Source organism: Melanostigma gelatinosum, assembly GCF_949748355.1.
Source record: "Melanostigma gelatinosum genome assembly, chromosome: 9".
Lineage (NCBI taxonomy): Eukaryota > Metazoa > Chordata > Actinopteri > Perciformes > Zoarcidae > Melanostigma > Melanostigma gelatinosum.
In genome coordinates, this window is record NC_136642.1 from 16,621,633 (window position 1) to 16,643,810 (window position 22,178).

The window sequence follows — 22,178 nt, forward strand, 5'->3', positions numbered from 1 at the left end:
TAAAAGTCCACGAGCGCAGGTGGAGTGAACCAAGGTGGACAGGTCCATGGGAGGTAGTATTGGCAACCTCACATGCAGAAAAGGTAAAATGGGAGCTACTTGGCACCACCTCACTCACTGTGCAGCAGCGAAGGTAACGAGTGAGACACTCGCAGAGACAGGAGTGAACATCAGACAGGAAAATTTGAAGCCAAAGACACCTCAAAAGAGGGGTTTAGACAGTACTGAAGATGACGTTTTCCCCACAGTTTAAGCGAGGCCTTCCATTGGGAGACTCTAGCTTCAGTAGGTTATGGAAGTCTGTAATTATTTTATTCCTGAGTTCAGTAGCTTCCCTCTTAGTATGTGGAATTAACCACAGACAGGAACCAGATCACATGCATGACTATATCAGGATTCGACATTTAGCCTCAGTAGCTAATCAAACCGATCTCAGACCACGTAGTGAGGCTTCTCTGACGACACTCACCTATGAAAATGTAACTCTCACTCTTATGTTCAAAGAAGGTACAACATCAACGGTCCAGTTCGACTTCTGTGAAGTAGTTTCCTGTCCCAAGTATGAACACACCTACGGGTGGATGTCCAAAACCTTGTGCATCATAACTGACGAGTGTGGGCCTGCCACACATAAAGAACTCATCTCTCCACGCCCACATGCTAACAGAAGATCCAAAAGAGATGCCGGTGGCCCGAAGGGAGCCTTTGATGACCAAGTGTACATAAGATGTCATAAGACTGCCAAGGGGGGTGTCTAATGACTTTCAAGCCAGAAATCAAATAGCAGCAGATTTAGAATCTGTTTTCTCTCAGAGGGTGACGATTAATAAAAATGTCGATTGGATCAACTACATTTACTACAACCAACAGCGTTTAGTAAACTTCACCAGTGACGCCATATCAGGACTGCATGCACAGCTGGCGAAGACTAGTTTAATGACCTTGCAGAACAGAATGGCATTAGATATGATTTAGCAGAGAAAAGTGGCATGTGCCAGATGTTTGGGTCTGCGTGCTGTACTTTCATTCCAAATAACACAGCTCCTGATGGATCGGTGACCAGGGCTCTGGAGGGACTGACAGCACTCAGCCAAGAGCTAGCAGACAACTCTGGTGTCACGAATCCGTTCACCGACTGGTTGGGAAGTATACTTGGCCAGTGAAAACATACATTTTTGGCAATCGTAATTATTCTGTGTGCTGTCGTCATAGACCGCCGAGTTGTCTGTGGATGGGGGTTCCCTTGCATCCATGGACCTCTACAGGGGTTTATTGCTTCACCGATGAGCCAGACACCAGTCCAGGCAACCAGTTATGTGACGAGGATGAGGACGAATTGGAGCTTCTGATGGCCACAGTCTAGATGAGGCCACCAGCGGTGCCATAGCAGAACTTCACAAGCGGTTCCTGACCATCCTCTCGGAGATCCTGAAGGACCTGCTAAAGGCCCAGATGGACTTCTAACACATCCAGTGAGATGTTGGAAGTTTGGGAAATAGACGGATTGTTTTGGATGAGTATTTGGAGATTAAATTTTTTGTTTAATTGGGTTATAAAGGGATTTTAAGGTGTAAAGATTAAGAAATGCAATTTTGTCACGTGTAAAAGAACAGTCAAGGCTTCTCAGTATGTGTTCTCTAGCCTACAGGCTGTATCCTGATCCTGCCAGCCCCAAGACATGGAAGGCAGTGATTTTCAACGCACTCTATCTTGAAACGAACTGAACAGAAATACTTGAAATGATATCTGTGTGCATGAATTGTTTGCCTCTGTTTAGATAGATAGGAAGCCTCTCCCTGGATTGAGTAGGGGGGAGGTCTCCAGGGACATTGAGTAAATAACTACATTTGAATAACCAACTACATTTGAATAACTAACTACATTTGAGTAGCTAACTCACAGTGAACTGTGAGTTAGGGGGGAATTGTAAGAAATTTGAGTAAAAAACTGTAGTTAGTAGATATAATAAAAGTGTTTAATAATTCATAATTAATAATTCATAGTTAGTCATAATCATAAGGGTTTTGAGAATGCATAATTAAGATAAACATAAACATAAACATGCAGAAGCATGAAACTTCTGCCAAGTTGCAGAAGTATAACTTTCATTTTGAAGGATTATTATAGAAGGGTTTAAAACGTAACTGACAGTCATTGAATGTGATAATAAACTCAGAGCCAGACAAGTGAATACGCTCCTGGAAGTTAGCCAATAGGAATCGGGATAAACGGAGGAGGAGGTGTTTCGAACAGATGTGGGAGGTTTAATTTGAAAGTCTTTTTTCCTCGCTCTTGTTCTGTGATGGCCCCCGGACGACAGACGTGTTTACACCGGAGGAGCCGAGTGAGGTTTTTGCAAATGGGGTTTTATTGTTTTAATATGTCATAGGAGTATATACTCCAATGTGTAACTGTAAATGTACTTACATCAGTGGAATTAAATTCCTTATAATTGTACACCAGTTTTGGTAGCGTTATTATTGCAGCGTGTGTGTCGACGGCACAAGCCGGCCACATGGCTCCGGCCTTCTCTTTGTTATGAGGTAAAATTTCTACCTTAACATGAAGCATCATCAATGTGTGTTGGGTTCTACACTACCCATCCACAAACACTACAAAGCAGCAGCAGGAGTCAGATTATCTGGGTTGCGGCTGCGACACATATTGCCGATATCTGTAACTGTGCTGACTGTGTGCAGACGGAATCGGGAAATAGTTAAGCAGACGAGCAATTTTAAGGATGGTCGTGATCAAAAGCTCACCACTGGTAACAACCCTCAACATGTCTGAGTTGAAAATAAAAACACAAAAAACGTAAAACACACAAGCTCAGTAAAAGGATGTTGCAGGCCACCATGCGTGGCAGAGTTGTATGTTGCCGTTTAGTGTGCAATGGATGTCTCTGGAACAAATACAATGCAGCTATAATGTGTTGTTGCATAGATTAGAAAAAGTAAAGAACCGGGGAATATTTCAAAGGCAAATGCTTGTTTGGCATCAAATGGACTCAGTCATTATGGAGGCTCACGCGTGTGTTTGTACTTTTGTGGGACCAAACATGTGTATGAGTAGTGCAAGGCCCTGTTGTGTAACATGTATATATGGCTATAGTGCTCTACTGTACAGTAGCCCAAGCAGCATCGCAATGTGGGTGGATAATCAGTGCGTGCGCGTGCGCGCGCACACGCACACACACACACACACACACACACACACACACAATTCCATTTGCTCCTTCCAACACAATTACACTATTTCAATCTACTGCTTTGTCCATCATAATGACCAAAGAAATGGCACAGTAGTTGCAGTTATTAGCATATAAAAATAAAAAGAATGGCAAGATAATCAACTACCTTTGTACGGTAGCAACAAAAGAGCTCAGCTCACAGCACCTTTAACGCCTCGCATTTACATAATTTAAGACATTTCCAGACATTCTAAGAGCCGTGCTGAACCGCAGACAGGCTGAGCTAAAGAATGGCTTTCACAGAGGAGACAGAGAGAGGCAGATGGGCGGAGAGACAAGAAAGTAAATCACCATAACCAATATTCCTGCCTCCTATTTTCTTCCTTCTTCCACTCACGGCTTCTCTTGCCCTAAATAGTCAGTTCATTAACAGAAGAGAAGAAGAAAAGTGTGGCAAGCAAATGTCAAGTTCGACAAAGATGGAGGTTAGGTTTCCACAACAATGCAAAACAGCAGCTTAAAAAAACTCATTCTGCTAAATAAAAGTAATTAAAATTGCCAAAAGGGAGAAAAAAGCGGACTACTAATTGTTCAGTTTAGCAACGTGCAGAAAAGAATATGTGATCTGTTGGGGGGGAGAGAATTGACTAATTAACTTCTTTTTTCTTCAAAGATAAATAATTATGTCAACTTTCACGAAGCAAACTGGGATTTCAGAATAACAAGTGGGGGAGTTCACTGAGTGTTATTAAGTGTTTTCTCTTGTTCATCTTTCATTACCAGCCTTTCATTTACAGTAGCTCCCATTCTATTTCCACCTTACCTCTCTCTCTCTCTCTCTCTCTCTCTCCCCCCCTCCCTTGTATGGTTGGGCAGGTGGAACGGGCCACGTTGACAGCTTGTCCCTCCTCCCTTGCCGCAAGGAAAACTGTCGCCCCTGTCATTCAGGCCTATGAACACAGCATGGAGAGTGTATGTATGCGTCTGTGTGCTCTCAGGAGACTATGACAGTGCGGGGAGAGAGGGGCTATATTAGCTCTGCCAGAAACAGTTCAATGCATGGACACTCTCACATACTTTAAGTTTGCTGAGAATGACTAAAGCGTGATGGGAGTTTCACAACCTCAACCTCGAAGGGCAAAGCCCCGAGGGAGCAAAACTTTAGACCAGATGACGCGGTGATGCAGCAAAGGGAAAGGAGTGTACGGTGTGTGTCGTGTGTTCATACTAACTACACACAGACAAGCACGGCAGTGATCATGAATGTGATGATTTATAAATGTGTCTGAGTGCATGTGAACAAAGGCGGAGCTGGTAGTTTGTTCATGAAGTACAATTTTCAGACATCTCGTTACTGGTTATCAATACAGAACATTCTTATGCTTACTGAGAAACTGGTATGAACACAAATCATGCAGTAGAATGGTAGAAAGTCTGAGCCTCACACTCTTTCTTGGGACTGAAATGGGTTGCAGACCTTTACATGTCGAAAGCATCCCAAACTTAAGGCAAGGCACCACCACTCATGAGACAACCTGTGTTCCAAAACACATGGCTCCAACATGGCTCAGTGGGTTACACAGTCAAGGCCTTAGAGAGTCTGTGTGAGTGAGTGAGTGAGTGAGTGAGAGTGAGAGTGAGAGTGAGAGAGAGAGAGAGAGAGAGAGAGAGAGAGAGAGAGAGAGAGAGAGTCCAGTGACGGGCATTGGCAAAGTGCTCCGCCAGCTTTTTGCCCACTGGTCTTTTCATTGCTGATGGATGGGCCTTGTTCAGCACCATCTGGCTGAAGGATATTTCACATTAATCATCCCAAACACACACACACACAGACACACACTTTTGTCCCTTAAGCGCACACACACACACACACAACGGATGGGTACAATTGTCTACATGTAAACAGACATGTTTATAGTTACAACACTGTTTAATATAGAGGGATGAAGTGAAAGAAAGGAAGACGGAGAAAGAAGGAAAGATCGACAATATGTAAATAAAGAAAGAAGAAAAGACAATACGTAATTGAATTGACAGCCCATTTGTCATTTGCGTTTTAACGAGCCATTTCTCACATTTGTGATTCAGAGCTGGCCACGGGAGATTAAGAAACAAGCATGGGACAAAAAAACTAAAACAATTACTTCAATTAAAAACATTGTTTCATTTGGTTGGTAGCCTGGAGCTAAGGGGCAATAAAGCCTAACTACCCCCCCCCATCCCCCTTACTCAGTCTTTATTAACAACCTTTTCAAACCTAAAGGATGCATATTCACAATAATAGCTGTAAAAATGTCTACCTTCCCTTTAAATCTATGCACTTTCTCCCTCTCTCTTTATTTATTTTTCTCCCTCACACACACACACACACACACACACGTTAATAAACAGATAATGTCTTTACATAGACCGTAAGCTGAAAGACCAGACACCCAAGGGAACTTAAGGTAAAATGAGGGACATTATCGGACTTCATTTATTTCTATCTAACGGCTAGATGGGCTTAATACGAGCTGATCTGCCTCAACATTTCCACGGTGTGTGGACATGGGGACAAGGAGAGGAAGAAATGTGGTTTATCTGGGTGGAAGTATGCTTGACATCAGATTTATTATCATTCAATCATATCTCACGGCTATCTGGGTTTGTAATGCGAGGGGATTTATATGCACATCTACACAATCTATGGAAAAAGAAAAATACCTTTAAGGAACACGGCTGTAAGTTGTGCTGCACGGCACATTTACAAGAAACATGATAAAAATATTTATGTATGAGGGCTATCAGATCCCATACTATATATATATATATATATACACACCATTGATATGGTGGTATTGCTTTTGACACACTTTATAGTTAGTTAGTGGAAATGTTACGCTGCAGGGACTTAAACACATATGATGTCATGTGGCATATCAAAGCAGTCATCTTTTTTTTAATAAAAAAAAAGAAAATGAAATTAAAATCGGTAGCTATTTTATTATCCAACTAATTTGCAACAGAAACAAGAGAATGCAATGTGCTGAATACACATTAAGAAATATCACTACAGTTGAATACATTTGAAAGAACACATGTATGCATTTCTTATGACTAGATTTTAAATATTGTTCTTGATAAGAGGGCATGTCATAAGGTCTGGGGCTCTGACTGCGGCCATGTTCCATCGATAGCCTTAACTTTGGGATGGACGGGGGCTTCGTCTCTGAGGATCTCAAGCTGCACACTGGCTCAGAGGGAATTAAGAGGTCTAACAACTGGCGAGACAATCGTGTTTTAGTCATGAAACCCTCGGTCACTTCACTGAGATACATATACAGATTTAATTACTACTGATATTGTTTGTGTACCTTGACAACATTACTATTTTTGGTGGCAATATGCAATTGTCTTTTCAGGGTTTGTGAAGCAGTTTGTAATGTGCAACACATTCAGAGACATACTCGAGCCTACACCTAAAAACTGGACTACTCCTCGGGCTCAGTTGGACATGAACAATCGAATTGTTCATGAATCAGCATGTTGACAAAAACACACGAAGCACTGAGCACATAAATGTATAAAAGAACAGATTGTTCAGTTGGAGAAGCTCAACAAAGCGAGCTCAGTACAGTTCACTTTCTCACAGTCAATTTAGATATTCTGCTGGGAATCGTACTGGAGGAGAAAGCATGTTCACAAATACTAACGAACTGATTTAGATGCAAACATGATAAAGATATTCACTGCTAACTTTGCTCAAGTCACATTCCCTGTTCGTGTGCATGTGTGTTCCATGTGTGCTATTCCTACTGTTTGTGTGTGTGTGTGTGTGTGGGAGGCAAAGACCCCCGCCTGCCACAGTGAAAACGTGGTCACTCTCATATCCTTTTAATTAGGGTGTAACATGTAACAACAGCACCAAAGGCACAAACTCCTCTTGAGGTATAATCTAAAAATAAAGAAAAAAACAGGAAAGAAACTTGGCCAAGCTAAAACTTTGCTAAATGGCAGAACGTGACAATTGCAAGGCACATGTTCACACCATTTACACTGCAGTAGGAAGCCACCACCACCATCCATGTACCCTATTCTACTTTATCATGATACGCAAGTAATCACTACTATTCACACCACTACACATTGTGATCACAGTAAAAAAAAACACGAGGTGGGAATATATATTTAGCCATAAAGAAGAACCCATAAAAGTCTAATGTGTCAAAATACAATTTCTCTTTTTCATGACGGCAGAAAAATGTGGTGACAGCTGTTGTCATGGGCTTGTCATCAGAAGGACATCTTTATATAAGAACTCAGCACACACGCACACACACACTGCTGTCACAAGGGCCTCATCAGCATAAGAATGCCTGAAGAGAGGCATGTTGAGTCTGCCGTCAGGTGTTAACCTCATAATGGATGGGCCTATACACACACAAATATATACACATACATACTGTTGAGGAGATTTATCTCTGACTTCAGAATTCAATCTCTCCCACACACACGGTCACAATGTAATCAGGAACAAACACTTGAGCTGTCATCAACTAGATTGCTGACAAGCGGTGCCCATCTTGAGGAGGAGACAAACTCATCAAAGCTATAAAGTCAATGTGATGATTGCGACCTATAACTACTTTTGATGTCAAGTGAAGGCTTCTGGCTGAGAGGTGAATGAGGCTCAATACTCAGCGCTCTCCCCGTTAAGGAATACGCAGATGCACAGAGGAAATCAAAGAGCAGCACATTTTAAAGGGCAAAACCAAAACATAAAGCAGCGACACGATCCAGGAACACTGACAGATGTCTTACCTTGTGGTCGTAGGGGTTGTAAGAGTGGAATAGTTGGGACAGCTCTTTAGTCCTCTGCTTCTTCTGTAAACAATGAAAAGAAATACAATACATTTTAGGTTTAAAAGCCACACAATAGCCATGTCACACAATGTAACATACAGCTAAAAAGACCAAAACAAACAGACGGGCCTGATTATCACTTCATCAAGATGTAATTGTGGATCGTAGACTAAAACCCATTGACCTGGATGGGGAAAAACGGCACATTCATAGGTGATGTCATAGGTCAATTGTATTCATGTGTTGTGCAAATGAATCACCTGTCAGCAACACTGATCAGTACTTATATACCAGAACTTTTCATGACTTACAACACTCTAATCTAAGGTAAAATATTGTCGCTGGCCATTTCCTCATCTGCTGCCTTGCAGATAGAAAAAATACATTTTGTCATGAATGTGGACACACAATACAGTTTCACTCATGTTAACTTATTGGGTCACTTAAACAGAAGTGGAAAAAATAACTGTGGCCGCGCACAATGCCGACAGTAATTCATTAAATCTGTAAAATATGGATGGAACAGAGGGGGGAGCATGATTTGCCCACCAGCTCTCATTTCATTCCATCTCAAAGTCTGGCCTTAACCTTGCATGTCCTTAATGTGTAATAAGATGCACAAGCGTGAGACATGACTGTTTGATGTGTGGCAGTTGTTAATGCAATCAGTTACATGAGGCCGATGCAGTTACAAAGAGTGCTAATTAGCTTGCTGATTAGGCCATGTCTGGCTAAGGGGGGGAAGGATACTAGCTACAGTAGCTAAAGGGAGTATGCATGCATTGCTATGCTCTCTTCTCCTCCCTCCCTCTGTCTGTCTTTTCAGCGGATGGAAAGCGCAAAGATTCAATGTCCTTAGGCCAGATCTGTAGAAGAGACAACCTACAAATTGTTCCGCTATCACACACAGGCATCATTAAAGTGTGACAGTCAAATGCAGCTTGAGGATGTGGAACAGAGAGGGATGGATGCGGAGACGGAAGACAAATCTATTTATATTTAGGGGTGTGTGGTCAAGTTGACGTAGATGGACAGAGTGACAGGGTAATGTCCTTCCCGAGACGGGTAGAGTGGATAGGATAAGGTGCAAAAAGAAGCAAACAAAGGGAACCGAGCCGTGGAAAAGAGGAGATGTGGCCAGCAAAGTAAACAAAGTCCAAGGAAGCAAGGTGAGTGAAGGTATTAGGGCAGAAGTGTTTAAAGGTGGTAATTGTACTCCTTCCCCTCCGCCAACTACCACTTTGACTGTGTCTCTAGTGCAGCCCATACTTTTATCACTGCACCTATCATCGCTCCTTGTCCTATTCTCTATTCCTTCCATCCGTGTATTCCTTCGCCTCTTTTCCTTTTACACTCTCCATTTATACCCTTCTCTTACTCAATCTGTGTCCACCCAGGGCTCTCGTGATCCACACAATCCTTTAATCATTGGCCCTGTCCGTCTGCCATCCTCTCATTCTTGTTTTCACCCGATTCTCTGTCAAAAGGCTCTCCAGAAACTCAAAATCCTCTCTTCTCTCGTTTTCTTTGCCTTTCCACCTTTCCCTCAGGCCTCAACCTCTCCCTCGCTCCACGTGTTTTTCTCCAGCGAGGGGAAACTCATCCTAATCATTCCGTCTCCACTCCCTCACCCATCCTCCCCCTTATAAGTCTGTCCCTCTACATTCGCTCTCTGCCTGGAGCACCTTAGGTGAGAGCAATTCTCTCATCATTGATCCTCGACACCATTCTCTCTCCTCTTTCCATCCCTTCATCACTCTCACCACCACTCAGTATTCGGTGATGCTCAACAGTGTGAGCGTGTGTGTGTGTGTGTAGCTGTAAGACAGATGTAACCGCAGGTAAGGATTTCTCAAACCCCCAATGAGCTCCCAGCAGACTTTATCCAGTTCAGTAGAATGCAGACATACACACAACACTCCTACAAACACACACGCAGACATACACACACAACACTCCTACACACACACACACACACACACACACACACACACACCCACACACACAAATACCAACATGTGCTCCCACATTGATTCACACAAACACAAGCTGTAAGAAAAAGACAAAGATGTGAAAACATGCTGAATACAAGGTAATTCGAACGGCAACATGGAAGCAGAAGGAAAGCAGTCAACTGAAAGAGAAAAGGAAAAATAAAAGACAAAACAAAACTGATCATAGAGAAGATAAAAAAGAAAGATCTATTCCTAAAGTCCCACCAGAAACAGGAATGAGCATCTCATTACCTGTGATCCCACAGCCGTGTAGCTTTTTTGAAATGATCTTGCCACTTTCATGGAGGTTAGGAGTTGGACATTTTAGATGGAAAAAGATGGCTTAGGGGAAGTGAGTGAAATGCTCTCATTATCCCACAACAGCTGTTGCCGGAGTGCCCTTGAGCAGAAACTAACCACAAGTTGCACCTGTGGAATTAATCGGTAGCCACTTGCAGAAAATGTGTACTTTCTCTGCATGTGCCTTCATTTTGTATCGTCCACCTGGATTACAGTTTACACTAAACAAACAGTTACATTGATGCCCTGACTCTCCAATACTCGTCTGACAAGAAAAAAACATAATTGGTCAATACACCGATCGCTTTTCATACAATATTGCAATAAAAAAATCCTGCTTGATTAAATAACACAAAAAGAAAACATGTGAAAATACAACTGCAACCTGCTTCTAATACAGACCTGAACTCTGTATCTGTATCACCAGCTTTAACATAGACCGTGTAAGAAATTTGAGTAAAAAACTGTAGTTAGTAGATATAATAAAAGTGTTTAATAATTCATAATTAATAATTCATAGTTAGTCATAATCATAAGGGTTTTGAGAATGCATAATTAAGATAAACATAAGCATAAACATAAACATGCAGAAGCATGAAACTTCTGCCAAGTTGCAGAAGTATAACTTTTATTTTGAAGGATTATTATAGAAGGGTTTAAAACGTAACTGACAGTCATTGAATGTGATGATGAACTCAGAGCCAGACAAGTGAATACGCTCCTGGAGGATAGCCAATAGGAATCGGGATAAACGGAGGAGGAGGTGTTTCGAACAGATGTGGGAGGTTTAATTTAAAAGACTTTTTTCCTCGCTCGCTCTCTGTGCCAGGGCTCCCGGACGACAGACGTGTTTTCACCGGAGGAGCCGAGCGAGGTTTTTGCAAATGGGGTTTTATTGTTTTAATATGTCATGGGAGTACATACTCCAATGTATTACTGTAAATGTACTTACATCAGTGGAATTAAATTCCTTATAATTGTAAACCAGTTTTGGTAGCGTTATTATTGCAGTGTGTCGACGGCACAAGGAAGCCGGCCACATGGCTGGCTCGGCCTCCCCTTTGTTATGAGGTAAAAAATACTATCTTAACAAATTTGGCAACCACGAAGGGACAGTCTTACCGGCCTCGCTGTGTGTGCTGACGGCGGCGTTAGTCAAGCAGACAATCCCGGGCCCACAATATCGGTAGGCAGAGCCGTTTCATGAAATCTGTGAGTTAGCTTCTAGGAATCGTAGGGGAATCTCTGCTTGGCTAAGCGCTGCTAACGGCTAACGCTCCGTTGCCGGTGGGTACGTTCCAGGAGCAGGCCACGTTCCACTGAGGTAGGTACGATTTACTGTCTGAAGTATGATGAACTTAAGGGATTAGTCAAGAGTACAAGGATCCTAAGAATTAATTAAAGGCATACAGCGCTGTGTAAGTAAATCACCACATTGGAATCAAACAAGCTGTGGTACAGGCGAACTGCTTTGCTCATGCTGGGAGTCTCCTTCGGCCCAACATAAGTATTGTTAGGCCTGCAGATAGCTAGTTTAAAGCAGGTATGTGACTTGGCGGACTGAAATATCTTGGCATTCCGGCTTAGGGGTGCGATCCTTTGTTGTTGTGGCCCAAGAATTTTCGGGCTTTGAGCATACGCTGCTTAGAGAGCTAGGCTAGCGGGAGTTAGCTTCTGAGGCCGCAGGCTCCAGGAAAGACACTCTTGCTCGCTTTGGCTGTGAATATAATTAGTGGATCGTGTGGGTGATTCAGAAGACGTAGAATAAGGGCTTTTGGTGAAACTAGACAGACTGGGTGAGTGGTTTGTGGCGTTGGCAGTGAATAACTCGCGTTTCATATACGTAACAGTGAGCTCGGGTCTGGAGAGCTAAAGCCCGTTAACCGGAGGTTTAAGGTATAATAACAATAATACGTGTGACTAGTCTGTGTTTTAGCAGCGTGGAAATACGTTTAAAATGATGACTAAATAAGTCCAATAATACGTGTGACTAGTCTGTGTTTTAGCAGCGTGGAAATACGTTTAAAATGATTAATATTGCATGATCGCGCTGTGGGGAGCTAACGCTAGCTACGTGTAGCTCCGGCGTTGCGGTACTCTGTATGTAAAATAAGTGCTTATAAAATAAAATAACGGCTGGATTGAGAGAGGAGACAGAAGGCGTATGAGTGGAATTAAAGTGTGGGATTTTGGTGATACTTGTGTGTGCGTACGCTTTATTAGAAGCTCCTTTTTTGTCGTTAGCATTGCGGTTAGCATATCTGTTACAAAAAAGCCGGTTTCATGACAACTTCCGGTTCGGCGCAGAACAACTTCCGGTTCGGCGCAGACGGCAAGGCAAGTTTATTTGTATAAGCACATTTCAAAGTGCTTCACATAAAACCATTAAAAGCATCAAAACATAAGGCAAAAGAAAAGGAGATTTAAAAACAATTAAACAGAAGAAGGAGTAACTGCAGATAACCGTAAAGAAGTGTTTAGAATCTGAATTTTTCAGAGATTCATTGTCTAAGAGCTGTGAGCTTATATCCTGACCTTAGTTTTAATTAAGCATTATAACTTTAGTCGTTGACTTTGGTTTTAGTTCAGCATTTTAACAAAGATTAATGGTTTCAGTTGTGTTTCTTCAATTCTTGAACTTAATTGTGACTCATTATTGTGCAGACCAGAGTGTAAGTGCAGTTCAACAGTTTGACTTGCATTGGTATTTCTGATTGAATATCTTTGAACACAGTTATTGATTTTAAAGTTGAATTTAATATTTAATTGATTAATTATTCATTGTTTTTTTAATTTCATTTTACTTCCAATTTTAAACCTTTCGAATTCTGATTTGGAACTGGATTGAGATTGTGATTCTGATTTAGATGTTGAGTTTGATTTCGGAATTCTAGCTTCAATTTTGGATTCGAGATTCCTTCACATATCCAGTATTGACTAATTTTGGTACACTTACTATTTTACATAGTTCCTAAGAATCAATTTTGACACGGACGGCGCAACATATTTGAGAGATCGTTGACCTCTCTTACACTACAGACGTATGCTAACATTTACTGCTGAACTTTTGGCAGTTCTGTGTTTGTTTTAGTCAAGGTGCGTGGTTGAGTGGGTCCAGATCTGGGAAGTGGAGCAGCGGATCCCAGCTTTGGAGTCAGCGGCCACACGCCATACAGCACAGAGGGTGAGTTGACTTTGATTCATGTGATGACAAGCGTGCACATTTAATACACACATTTGAATACTCCTAGGCTGCATAATGTTTACATTAAAGAAGCAGAGTAAGGAAGTAGGAGAACTGGTAAGAAGACTAAAATGTGAAGTAACAGAAGTAGAACGCATCAGAAAAGATTTGCAACAGCAGATAGAGGAAAGACGAGCAGAAAGTAAAGAAGACGAGGATATAAAGAGAATGCAGCTGCGACTGCTGAAACTGCAAGTAGCAGAGGTCGACAGAGAAATCAGTAGAAAACATCTGGCCAAGAAACAGATGGCCGTAGCCAAGGCTCAGGCCTCACAACAGCCCCAATATCCAGCTGCACCCCCGACCTCATACCAACCAAATCCAGCAGTACCAGCCCACACAGTGGTGCACTACCAACCTCCACCACATTACAGAGGCAGAGGACGTGCACGAGCATCTAACAGAGGGAGAGGTAACTACAGAGGAGGTTATGAAAGACCTGTAGGTAGAGGGAAGTGCTACGTATGTGGGAGAGAGGGTCATTGGGTGAGAGATTGCCCACATAAAAGGAGAGGAAGACAGATCAGTGCAGCACCACAACATGCTCCGTTACCACCACAACATCAGCAGTACCTACGACCAGGTCCAGCTGGACCTCCTCCCATGAGACATCAACAGATGCCCATGCTGTCACCAGGACCATGAGGAGGTTCACTGTATAGCCAAGATACATAGATGGTTGCCATGTGATCCCTTACAGCAGAGATATCGAGGTGAAGGGGGGATATGGTAAGGTGTCAAACATTTATGGTAAGGTGTCAAACATTTTTTGTAGATCCACATTTAGAATAGTTTTCAGTAAAGGTGCTACTCACAAATTTTGAGATTTAATAACGTCATGATAAACCACAACTAGACTTGCTAACTCTAGAAAGTGAGAAATATACGGGAGCTCTAACTAACATGAGCCGAGTGTTGTTTTCTCAGGTGACAAACGCAGAAGCAGCAGCTGACGAAAGGAAGCAGGCTGACGTGTCACCAGGCAGTCTGGTGTGGATAAAAGTCCACAAACGCAAGTGGAGTGAACCAAGGTGGACCGGTCCATGGGAGGTAGTATTGGCAACCTCACATGCAGTAAAGGTGAAAGGTAAAACTGGAGCTACTTGACACCACCTCACTCACTGTGCAGCAGCGAAGGTAACGAGTGTGACACTCGCAGAGACAGGAGTGAACATCAGACAGGAAAATTTGAAGCCAAAGACACCTCAAAAGAGGGGTTAGACAGTACTGAAGATGACGTTTCCCCCACAGTTTAAGCGAGGGCGTCCTGTAGGAGACTCTAGGGTCAGTGGGTTATGGAAGTCTGTAATTATTTTATTCCTGAGTTCAGTAGCTTCCCTCTTAGTATGTGAAATTAACCACAGACAGGAACCAGATCACATGCATGACTACATCAGGATTCGACATTTAGCCTCAGTAGCTAATCAAACCGATCTTAGACCACGTAGAGAGGCTTCTCTGACGACACTCACCTATGAAAATGTAACTCTCACTCTTATGTTCAAAGAAGGTACAACATCAACGGTCCAGTTCGACTTCTGTGAAGTAGTTTCCAGTCCCAAGTATGAACACGCCTGCGGGTGGATGACCAAAACCGTGTGCATCATAAACTGACGAGTGTGGGCCTGCCACACATAAGTATGGGAAGCTGTTATCATATTATGCCTGTGATGTGTACAAAGGGGGTGGGTAGATGTAATCCTTTAGGAGTCAGTAGTACAGATTGTATTGTGTGTTCAGGACCGAGCAACCCCTAGCAACACCAGTTCCTTCAAGATTCAGACTCATAAGTCCTGAATTTAGTTGTATTTTAACTCTGTTTACTGATGACACTTTGCCTCTCCATCACACTTGTCAGAGGCTACACTGGCATTACCCACCTGTAGAATATAATACCCCACCTCTGTTCAAAGTTACAGAGGGTCCATTTGATTGTATAGTCTCAGATACAGCTAAGGGGCCCAATGTAGGTAGTATTATTGCAAATTATTGCAAATTGTAGCAACAGTCACAACGCTAGCGACTATCTATATAACAGTGTGTTAAGACAGACAGCACCTAGAGCTGATTTAGGATGGTGGTGTGGAGGAAGAACCATATATCCAATCCAGCCTAAAGATTGGACCGGTAGATGTGCGTTGATGCAACTTATATTGTCATTCTATATCCTGCCTGTCACTGATGCACCTTATGGAGAACTCATCCCTCCACGCCCACATGCTAACAGAAGATCCAAAAGAGATGCCAGTGGCCCGAAGGGAGCCTTTGATGACCAAGTGTACATAAGATGTCATAAGACTGCCAAGGGGGGTGTCTAATGACTTTCAAGCCAGAAATCAAATAGCAGCAGATTTAGAATCTGTTTTCTCTCAGAGGGTGATGACTAATAAAAATGTCGATTGGATCAACTACATTTACTATAACCAACAGCGTTTAGTAAACTTCACCAGTGACGCCATATCAGGACTGCATGCACAGCTGGCGAAGACTAGTTTAATGACCTTGCAGAACAGAATGGCATTAGATATGATTTAGCAGAGAAAAGTGGCGTGTGCCAGATGTTTGGGTCTGCGTGCTGTACTTTCATTCCAAATAACACAGCTCCTGATGGATCGGTGACCAGGGCTCAGGAGGGACTGACAGCACTCAGCCAAGAGCTAGCGGAGAACTCTGGTGTCACGAATCCATTCACCGACTGGTTGGGAAGTATGCTTGGCCAGTGAAAACATACATTTTTGGCAATCGTAATTATTCTGTGTGCTGTCGTCATAGGCCGCCTAGTTGTCTGTGGATGGGGGTTCCCTTGCATCCGTGGACCTCTACAGGGGTTTACTGCTCTACCGATGAGCCAGACACCAGTCCAGGCAACCAGTTATGTGACGAGGATGAGGACGAATTGGAGCTTCTGATGGCCACAGTCTAGATGAGGCCACCAGAGGGACTTCACGAGCGGTTCCTGACCATCCTCTCGGAGATCCTGAAGGACCTGATAAAGGCCCAGATGGACTTCTAAAACATCCAGTGAGATGTTGGAAGTTTGGAAAATAGACGGATTGTTTTGGATGAGTATTTGGAGATTAAATTTTTTTTTGTTTAATTGGGTTATAAAGGGATTTTAAGGTGTAAAGATTAAGAAATGCAATTTTGTCAAGTGTAAATGAACAGTCAAGGCTTCTCAGTATGTGTTCTCTAGCCTACAGGCTGTATCCTGATCCTGCCAGCCCCAAGACATGGAAGGCAGTGACTTTCAACGCACTCTATCTTGAAACGAACTGAACAGAAATACTTGAAATGATATCTGTGTGCATGAATTGTTTGCCTCTGTTTAGATAGATAGGAAGCCTCTCCCTGGATTGAGTAGGGGGGAGGTCTCCAGGGACATTTGAAAAACTAACTACATTTGAGTAGCTAACTCACAGTGAACTGTGAGTTAGGGGGGAATTGTAAGAAATTTGAGTAAAAAACTGTAGTTAGTAGATATAATAAAAGTGTTTAATAATTCATAATTAATAATTCATAGTTAGTCATAATCATAAGGGTTTTGAGAATGCATAATTAAGATAAACATAAGCATAAACATAAACATGCAGAAGCATGAAACTTCTGCCAAGTTGCAGAAGTATAACTTTTATTTTGAAGGATTATTATAGAAGGGTTTAAAACGTAACTGACAGTCATTGAATGTGATGATGAACTCAGAGCCAGACAAGTGAATACGCTCCTGGAGGATAGCCAATAGGAATCGGGATAAACGGAGGAGGAGGTGTTTCGAACAGATGTGGGAGGTTTAATTTAAAAGACTTTTTTCCTCGCTCGCTCTCTGTGCCAGGGCTCCCGGACGACAGACGTGTTTTCACCGGAGGAGCCGAGCGAGGTTTTTGCAAATGGGGTTTTATTGTTTTAATATGTCATGGGAGTACATACTCCAATGTATTACTGTAAATGTACTTACATCAGTGGAATTAAATTCCTTATAATTGTAAACCAGTTTTGGTAGCGTTATTATTGCAGTGTGTCGACGGCACAAGGAAGCCGGCCACATGGCTGGCTCGGCCTCCCCTTTGTTATGAGGTAAAAAATACTATCTTAACAACCGCCCAATCGAACGTCAGTGGTTGATGAAGGTACGCCGCCTCTCAGCAAGTCAGTGTTACCTTTTCTCTTCCATCGCATCTTTAATTCTAAGAGCTTTATTACCGTGCTGCACAATAAAGCGCCTGTAAACAGGTGAGTGTGTGTCCGTGAGCGTGCATGCAATGCGGTTCATCAACCAGAGAACTTAATCTAGCATGCCATCAGGGTTGTGTGAGAGACAACCCGGCAATGCAAAGTCACTGTGCGTGTAAACGTGGACCTGTCATCGCGGTGATGATGAACGATGGTTGTTACCATTCTGTCCATCTGTTGTTGCCCACAGAGACGGATGCTGCGTCTAACGGGAAGTGACATTACATGGATGTTTACACTTATTCACACACAGACTACCAAACACGTGCAGGAGCGGTGGAGACAGGAGCGCACACTCTGCTGCCGATAACACTCAAAAATATATGCGCCTCATGAAAACACTGCTGCTCAACATGAAACTAGTTCCTGTAAAATATCCACACAATGCCGTGAAGCTCTGAGGGAAGATGTGTAACTCTTGAGTGCAATTACACCGGCTGAGCTACGATTTATTGTCTTCACAGCGGCAGCTTTTTAAAAAGGTATTTTGTGAAAATGATGCAGCAACTAAAGACCGAAAAAGACCTAAAATAATCTCAAATGTGCACGCACTGATCAAGTGATTGAAGTTATAGTCAGTAAAGACGTCTGTGTGTGTGATTTCAGCATGCTGTAGCTGCATGCGTCAAGATTGTTATCGGCAAACACTCAAATGTGTTTCAAAGGCTTCAAAGGTTTAAGACGGTGCTTTTTGTGTGTGCATGTGAACACACAGCAAGCGCCTCCTCTTGGTTCAATGTTTGCGTACTTCAGAGAAAAAGCTTAACGTGTGATTCTCTGACACTGATCAGTAGAAGTGTGTGTGTGTCTCTACATGAGCAAGTTCATGGATGTCAGTATGCCGGTGTGTGTTGTGGGGTAAGGTAACAGTGATCTTGCCTGAGCCTACACTGTATAAGCTTCTGGCTCACCAGCATGTGTCCATTTGTCTTTCCCTAATGACAGACAGATGTTGGTGCTATAGAGTCTACACCCCTGGCGCGTGTGTGTGCTATATTACCCCAAGATTACCTTTAGGCATAATCTGTGTGTGGCTGTGTCTATGTTAACATTTCCGAAAGGCATCGCAAGGAGCGTGGTCACAAGGGTGTCGCTGTGCATGTGTGTGTGCGCAGAGGTCACGAGACATAACATGTTCCAGCTATGTTGACCTGTGTCACATCTGCTGCATGTTCTGTACACAAGGCATACTGTTAATTGTTAGTACATAGAGAGAAAGATATACTATTTGATTTTGAACCAAGATCCAGCAATGTGATGCTAAATATAGACAGGAATAAGGTCATATGTGTGTGTGTGTGTGTGTGTGTGAGAGCTTTGGTCACACTCAACATAGATGAATTACCCTAAATATGCTCTTCATTATCAGCAGAGACGACTGTGATTTCATCATGTTATTACGACACATATTCAGGTCACTAAATCAGTTCCATGCAGTGGTTACACTCCTTATGAATCTCAATACCTGCACTATGAAAGCTCACCTGTTAAGACTGCTGTTAGTCAAGTGCTATTCTCTGCCTGGTACGCATGTGAGAGAGTGAGTGTCTGTGTTGGAGACAGATAGGGGAGAAACATGCATGTGTCCAGGCCTAGATAAATGATCGTGAAGGTAGGAGATGGAGCTACTAGTGGCTGGCCAGCTGTTTCACTTTGACAGCTGCCACACTGGTGCCTTGTGGGTAATGGAGTTCTTAACCAATTGCAACCAGGGGAAATTAAAAACACTGTCCCACTAGAATAGCTAATATCCTTCTCTATCACTTTTTTTCTCCCTTTTGCTCCAGCAGCTGCTCATTCTCAACCACTCCTTGCATACCAATAGGCATACCAACACACACACACACACACACACACACACACACACACACACACACACACACACACACACACACACACACACACACACACACACACACACACACACACACACACACACACACACGCGCGCGCGGTCTGCTCACAAAGTCCATTTATCAAGGCTAAGTTCTAGCCACCTGGGGATGATCATGGAGATCCAAGCTCATAGCATTCACATCCCTTTATTCTCAACATGCTCCCCTCTCTCCCTCCATCCCTGTGGTCTCCTATTCTTTCCATCTGCCTCTGCTCTCCCCTCCATTCTCTCATATATCATCTATTATAATAGGTAATAAGTTACACCTACAGATAGCTCCAAACACCTGGACCACATCGCAGCTGGACCCGCTCCAGCTCTGTGGGGTTCCACTGCTTCACTCACTGAGACAAATCTATCCTTGTGCTTTTATAACAGCAAAATTAAATATATTTTAACATTATCAAAATAGTTCAATGATCAAATATTAGTACTAAGAGTAGTTTTTGTTCTTCTTCTTTGGATTAATTAGTCGTCGCTACGTCAACAGCAAACTAGGTGCTTAAGTAATAACACTAGCTGACTGGTATAATATGTGGAAAAGATATATTGCTTTGGACAAATGGTTTATTAAAAACATCAATAATGCAACAGAATAATGACAAAGCTCGTTTCGAGTATATCCAAGGCATGTGTGAACCTTTCTCAAGCCGACCACATCAATTCTCATTTTCTAGTCCTGCCCATTACCCTGAACACACACACAGGCTTACACAATCCAATACTTGTGACAGTGTGCGACTCTTTGTCTTCTGAAAAATGGGGTGTATTGACAGTTCATTAACCAGCTCATCATACAGAATGTCCACTGTTGTCAAAACACTTGATCCTATGGACATGCCTAAGCACCTCGTACCAAAGGCTCAGCTCTAGACATGTTCCAATGGTGCAATGACCTACACCTTGCTCATGAGTTCAAAACCACTCTGCATCCATCTGCCCTGTGAGGTACACTAAATTGAGGAACATTAAATAACTGAAAAAGGTGTTTCATACAATCTCTGTAAATTAAAATCTGCTTCGCCTTCCATTAATAGTGATGCAAATAGTGGAAAAGGCAAACTGTCATGTCTGCGTACAACACTGATAAGAAAGCCTAAATATCTGCGCTTGCTTTTAAAGGGCAGAGTGTTCTACATTTGTAAGACCACCAGCTGCATCACAGCCAAATGGTGAGACTGACATCCTCACACATCAGCTGTTACATTTAGTAGGTGAGCACTCATAGCGGCCAATTCAATGTCTGGGAGCTTGTTCCCCTTTAGGTCACACAATGGACATCTCCCCGTCGCTGTTACTTTCTCTCTCACATCATTTCTCCTCTCTCTCTCTGCTTCCTACTCAGTCTAGTTCTCCATCCATCCCTCCTGTGGCTTTTCAACACAGTTGTGTTCCAGACAAACCATCTGGTGCACTTTATTAATGACTGACCCTACATGGCCTAGACATCGCCGAGCTGCCACCACTTGCTGTGTGTGTGTGTATCTGTCTGCAGTATGTGTGTGTATATATGTGTGCAAGAACAGGTGCATGCTGACTGATGTTGTGATGTTGTGGGCAGCTTTAACCACCGGAGCAGGTGTACTGGTTACGGGGAGCCGAACAAATTTTATTCGGACACTCTCTCTTTCACCTTTTACTTTTCTCTGTCAACCACAAATCTACTCACAATTAACTTACATTTAAACATAAACATGACCAGTGGAAATGCAGGATCAAAATGTGATGTGTGGTCTTATTTTAGGCAAAGAAAAATACAAAAATACAATTGTGAAAGATTGTTATGATTCGTAGTGACTCATACTTAAATAAACTAGCTATCAAAATGATTCCATATGAACAAAAAGGCTGATTTGGCAATCATATATTTCAACAGGAACAAGCAACATGCTACATTCTGACAATCAAAGAGCTGCTTTTGGAATAAAGGATGGATGTGTGCTGTCATCCAAAGACTGGCAACACAAGTCGGATGAAACAGATGGAGGAGAAAGAAAGGAGAGGAACACCGTAAGAAGAAGAGAAGCAGTGATGTAGTTGTCCAGGGACTGATCCCCCTCGGACTCACTCAGCTTCTCCTCGGAGAATGAAGACAGGAGAAAAAGAGAATGACTTATGAAGACGTTCCACTTGAAAGAGATGTGTCAGTACTTTCATGGTAAAGAAGGAGAGATTGCAAATGCAAGAGGAGATAGAACATATGGTGTATTGTACAGCATAATGGTGTGGTTCAAACTGAAGAAAAAAGGTAAAAGAAAACATTTCAGGATCAGAATGCATGCATGCTGTCTATCAAGGTAATGATCTAAGTAAGCAACTATGAATGAGCCGAACGTTCCTTTCTGCCTTTTGTAGCTGCATTAAATAAACAAGGAGCGGAACTTAAGCTGACCAAAATATGTCTTGTGCATCAATACATGGTGATAGATGAGCAAAAGGTCAAGAAAACGCTGGAAGTGCTGATGGAGATGTGTTTAACATGTGCTT

General features: G+C 42.6%; 1 protein-coding gene across 2 annotated transcripts in view; it reads right to left on the minus strand.

Moving 5' to 3' along the window:
- Nucleotides 1–22,178, minus strand: part of cdkal1 (CDK5 regulatory subunit associated protein 1-like 1) — a 203,175-nt gene that overhangs the window by 49,795 nt on the left and 131,202 nt on the right. For both annotated transcript variants that reach the window (XM_079275747.1, XM_079275748.1), the window contains exon 12: nucleotides 7,988–8,050. In XM_079275747.1, the coding sequence (XP_079131873.1) occupies nucleotides 7,988–8,050 (63 nt within the window). The remainder of the gene's footprint in view (nucleotides 1–7,987; nucleotides 8,051–22,178) is intronic.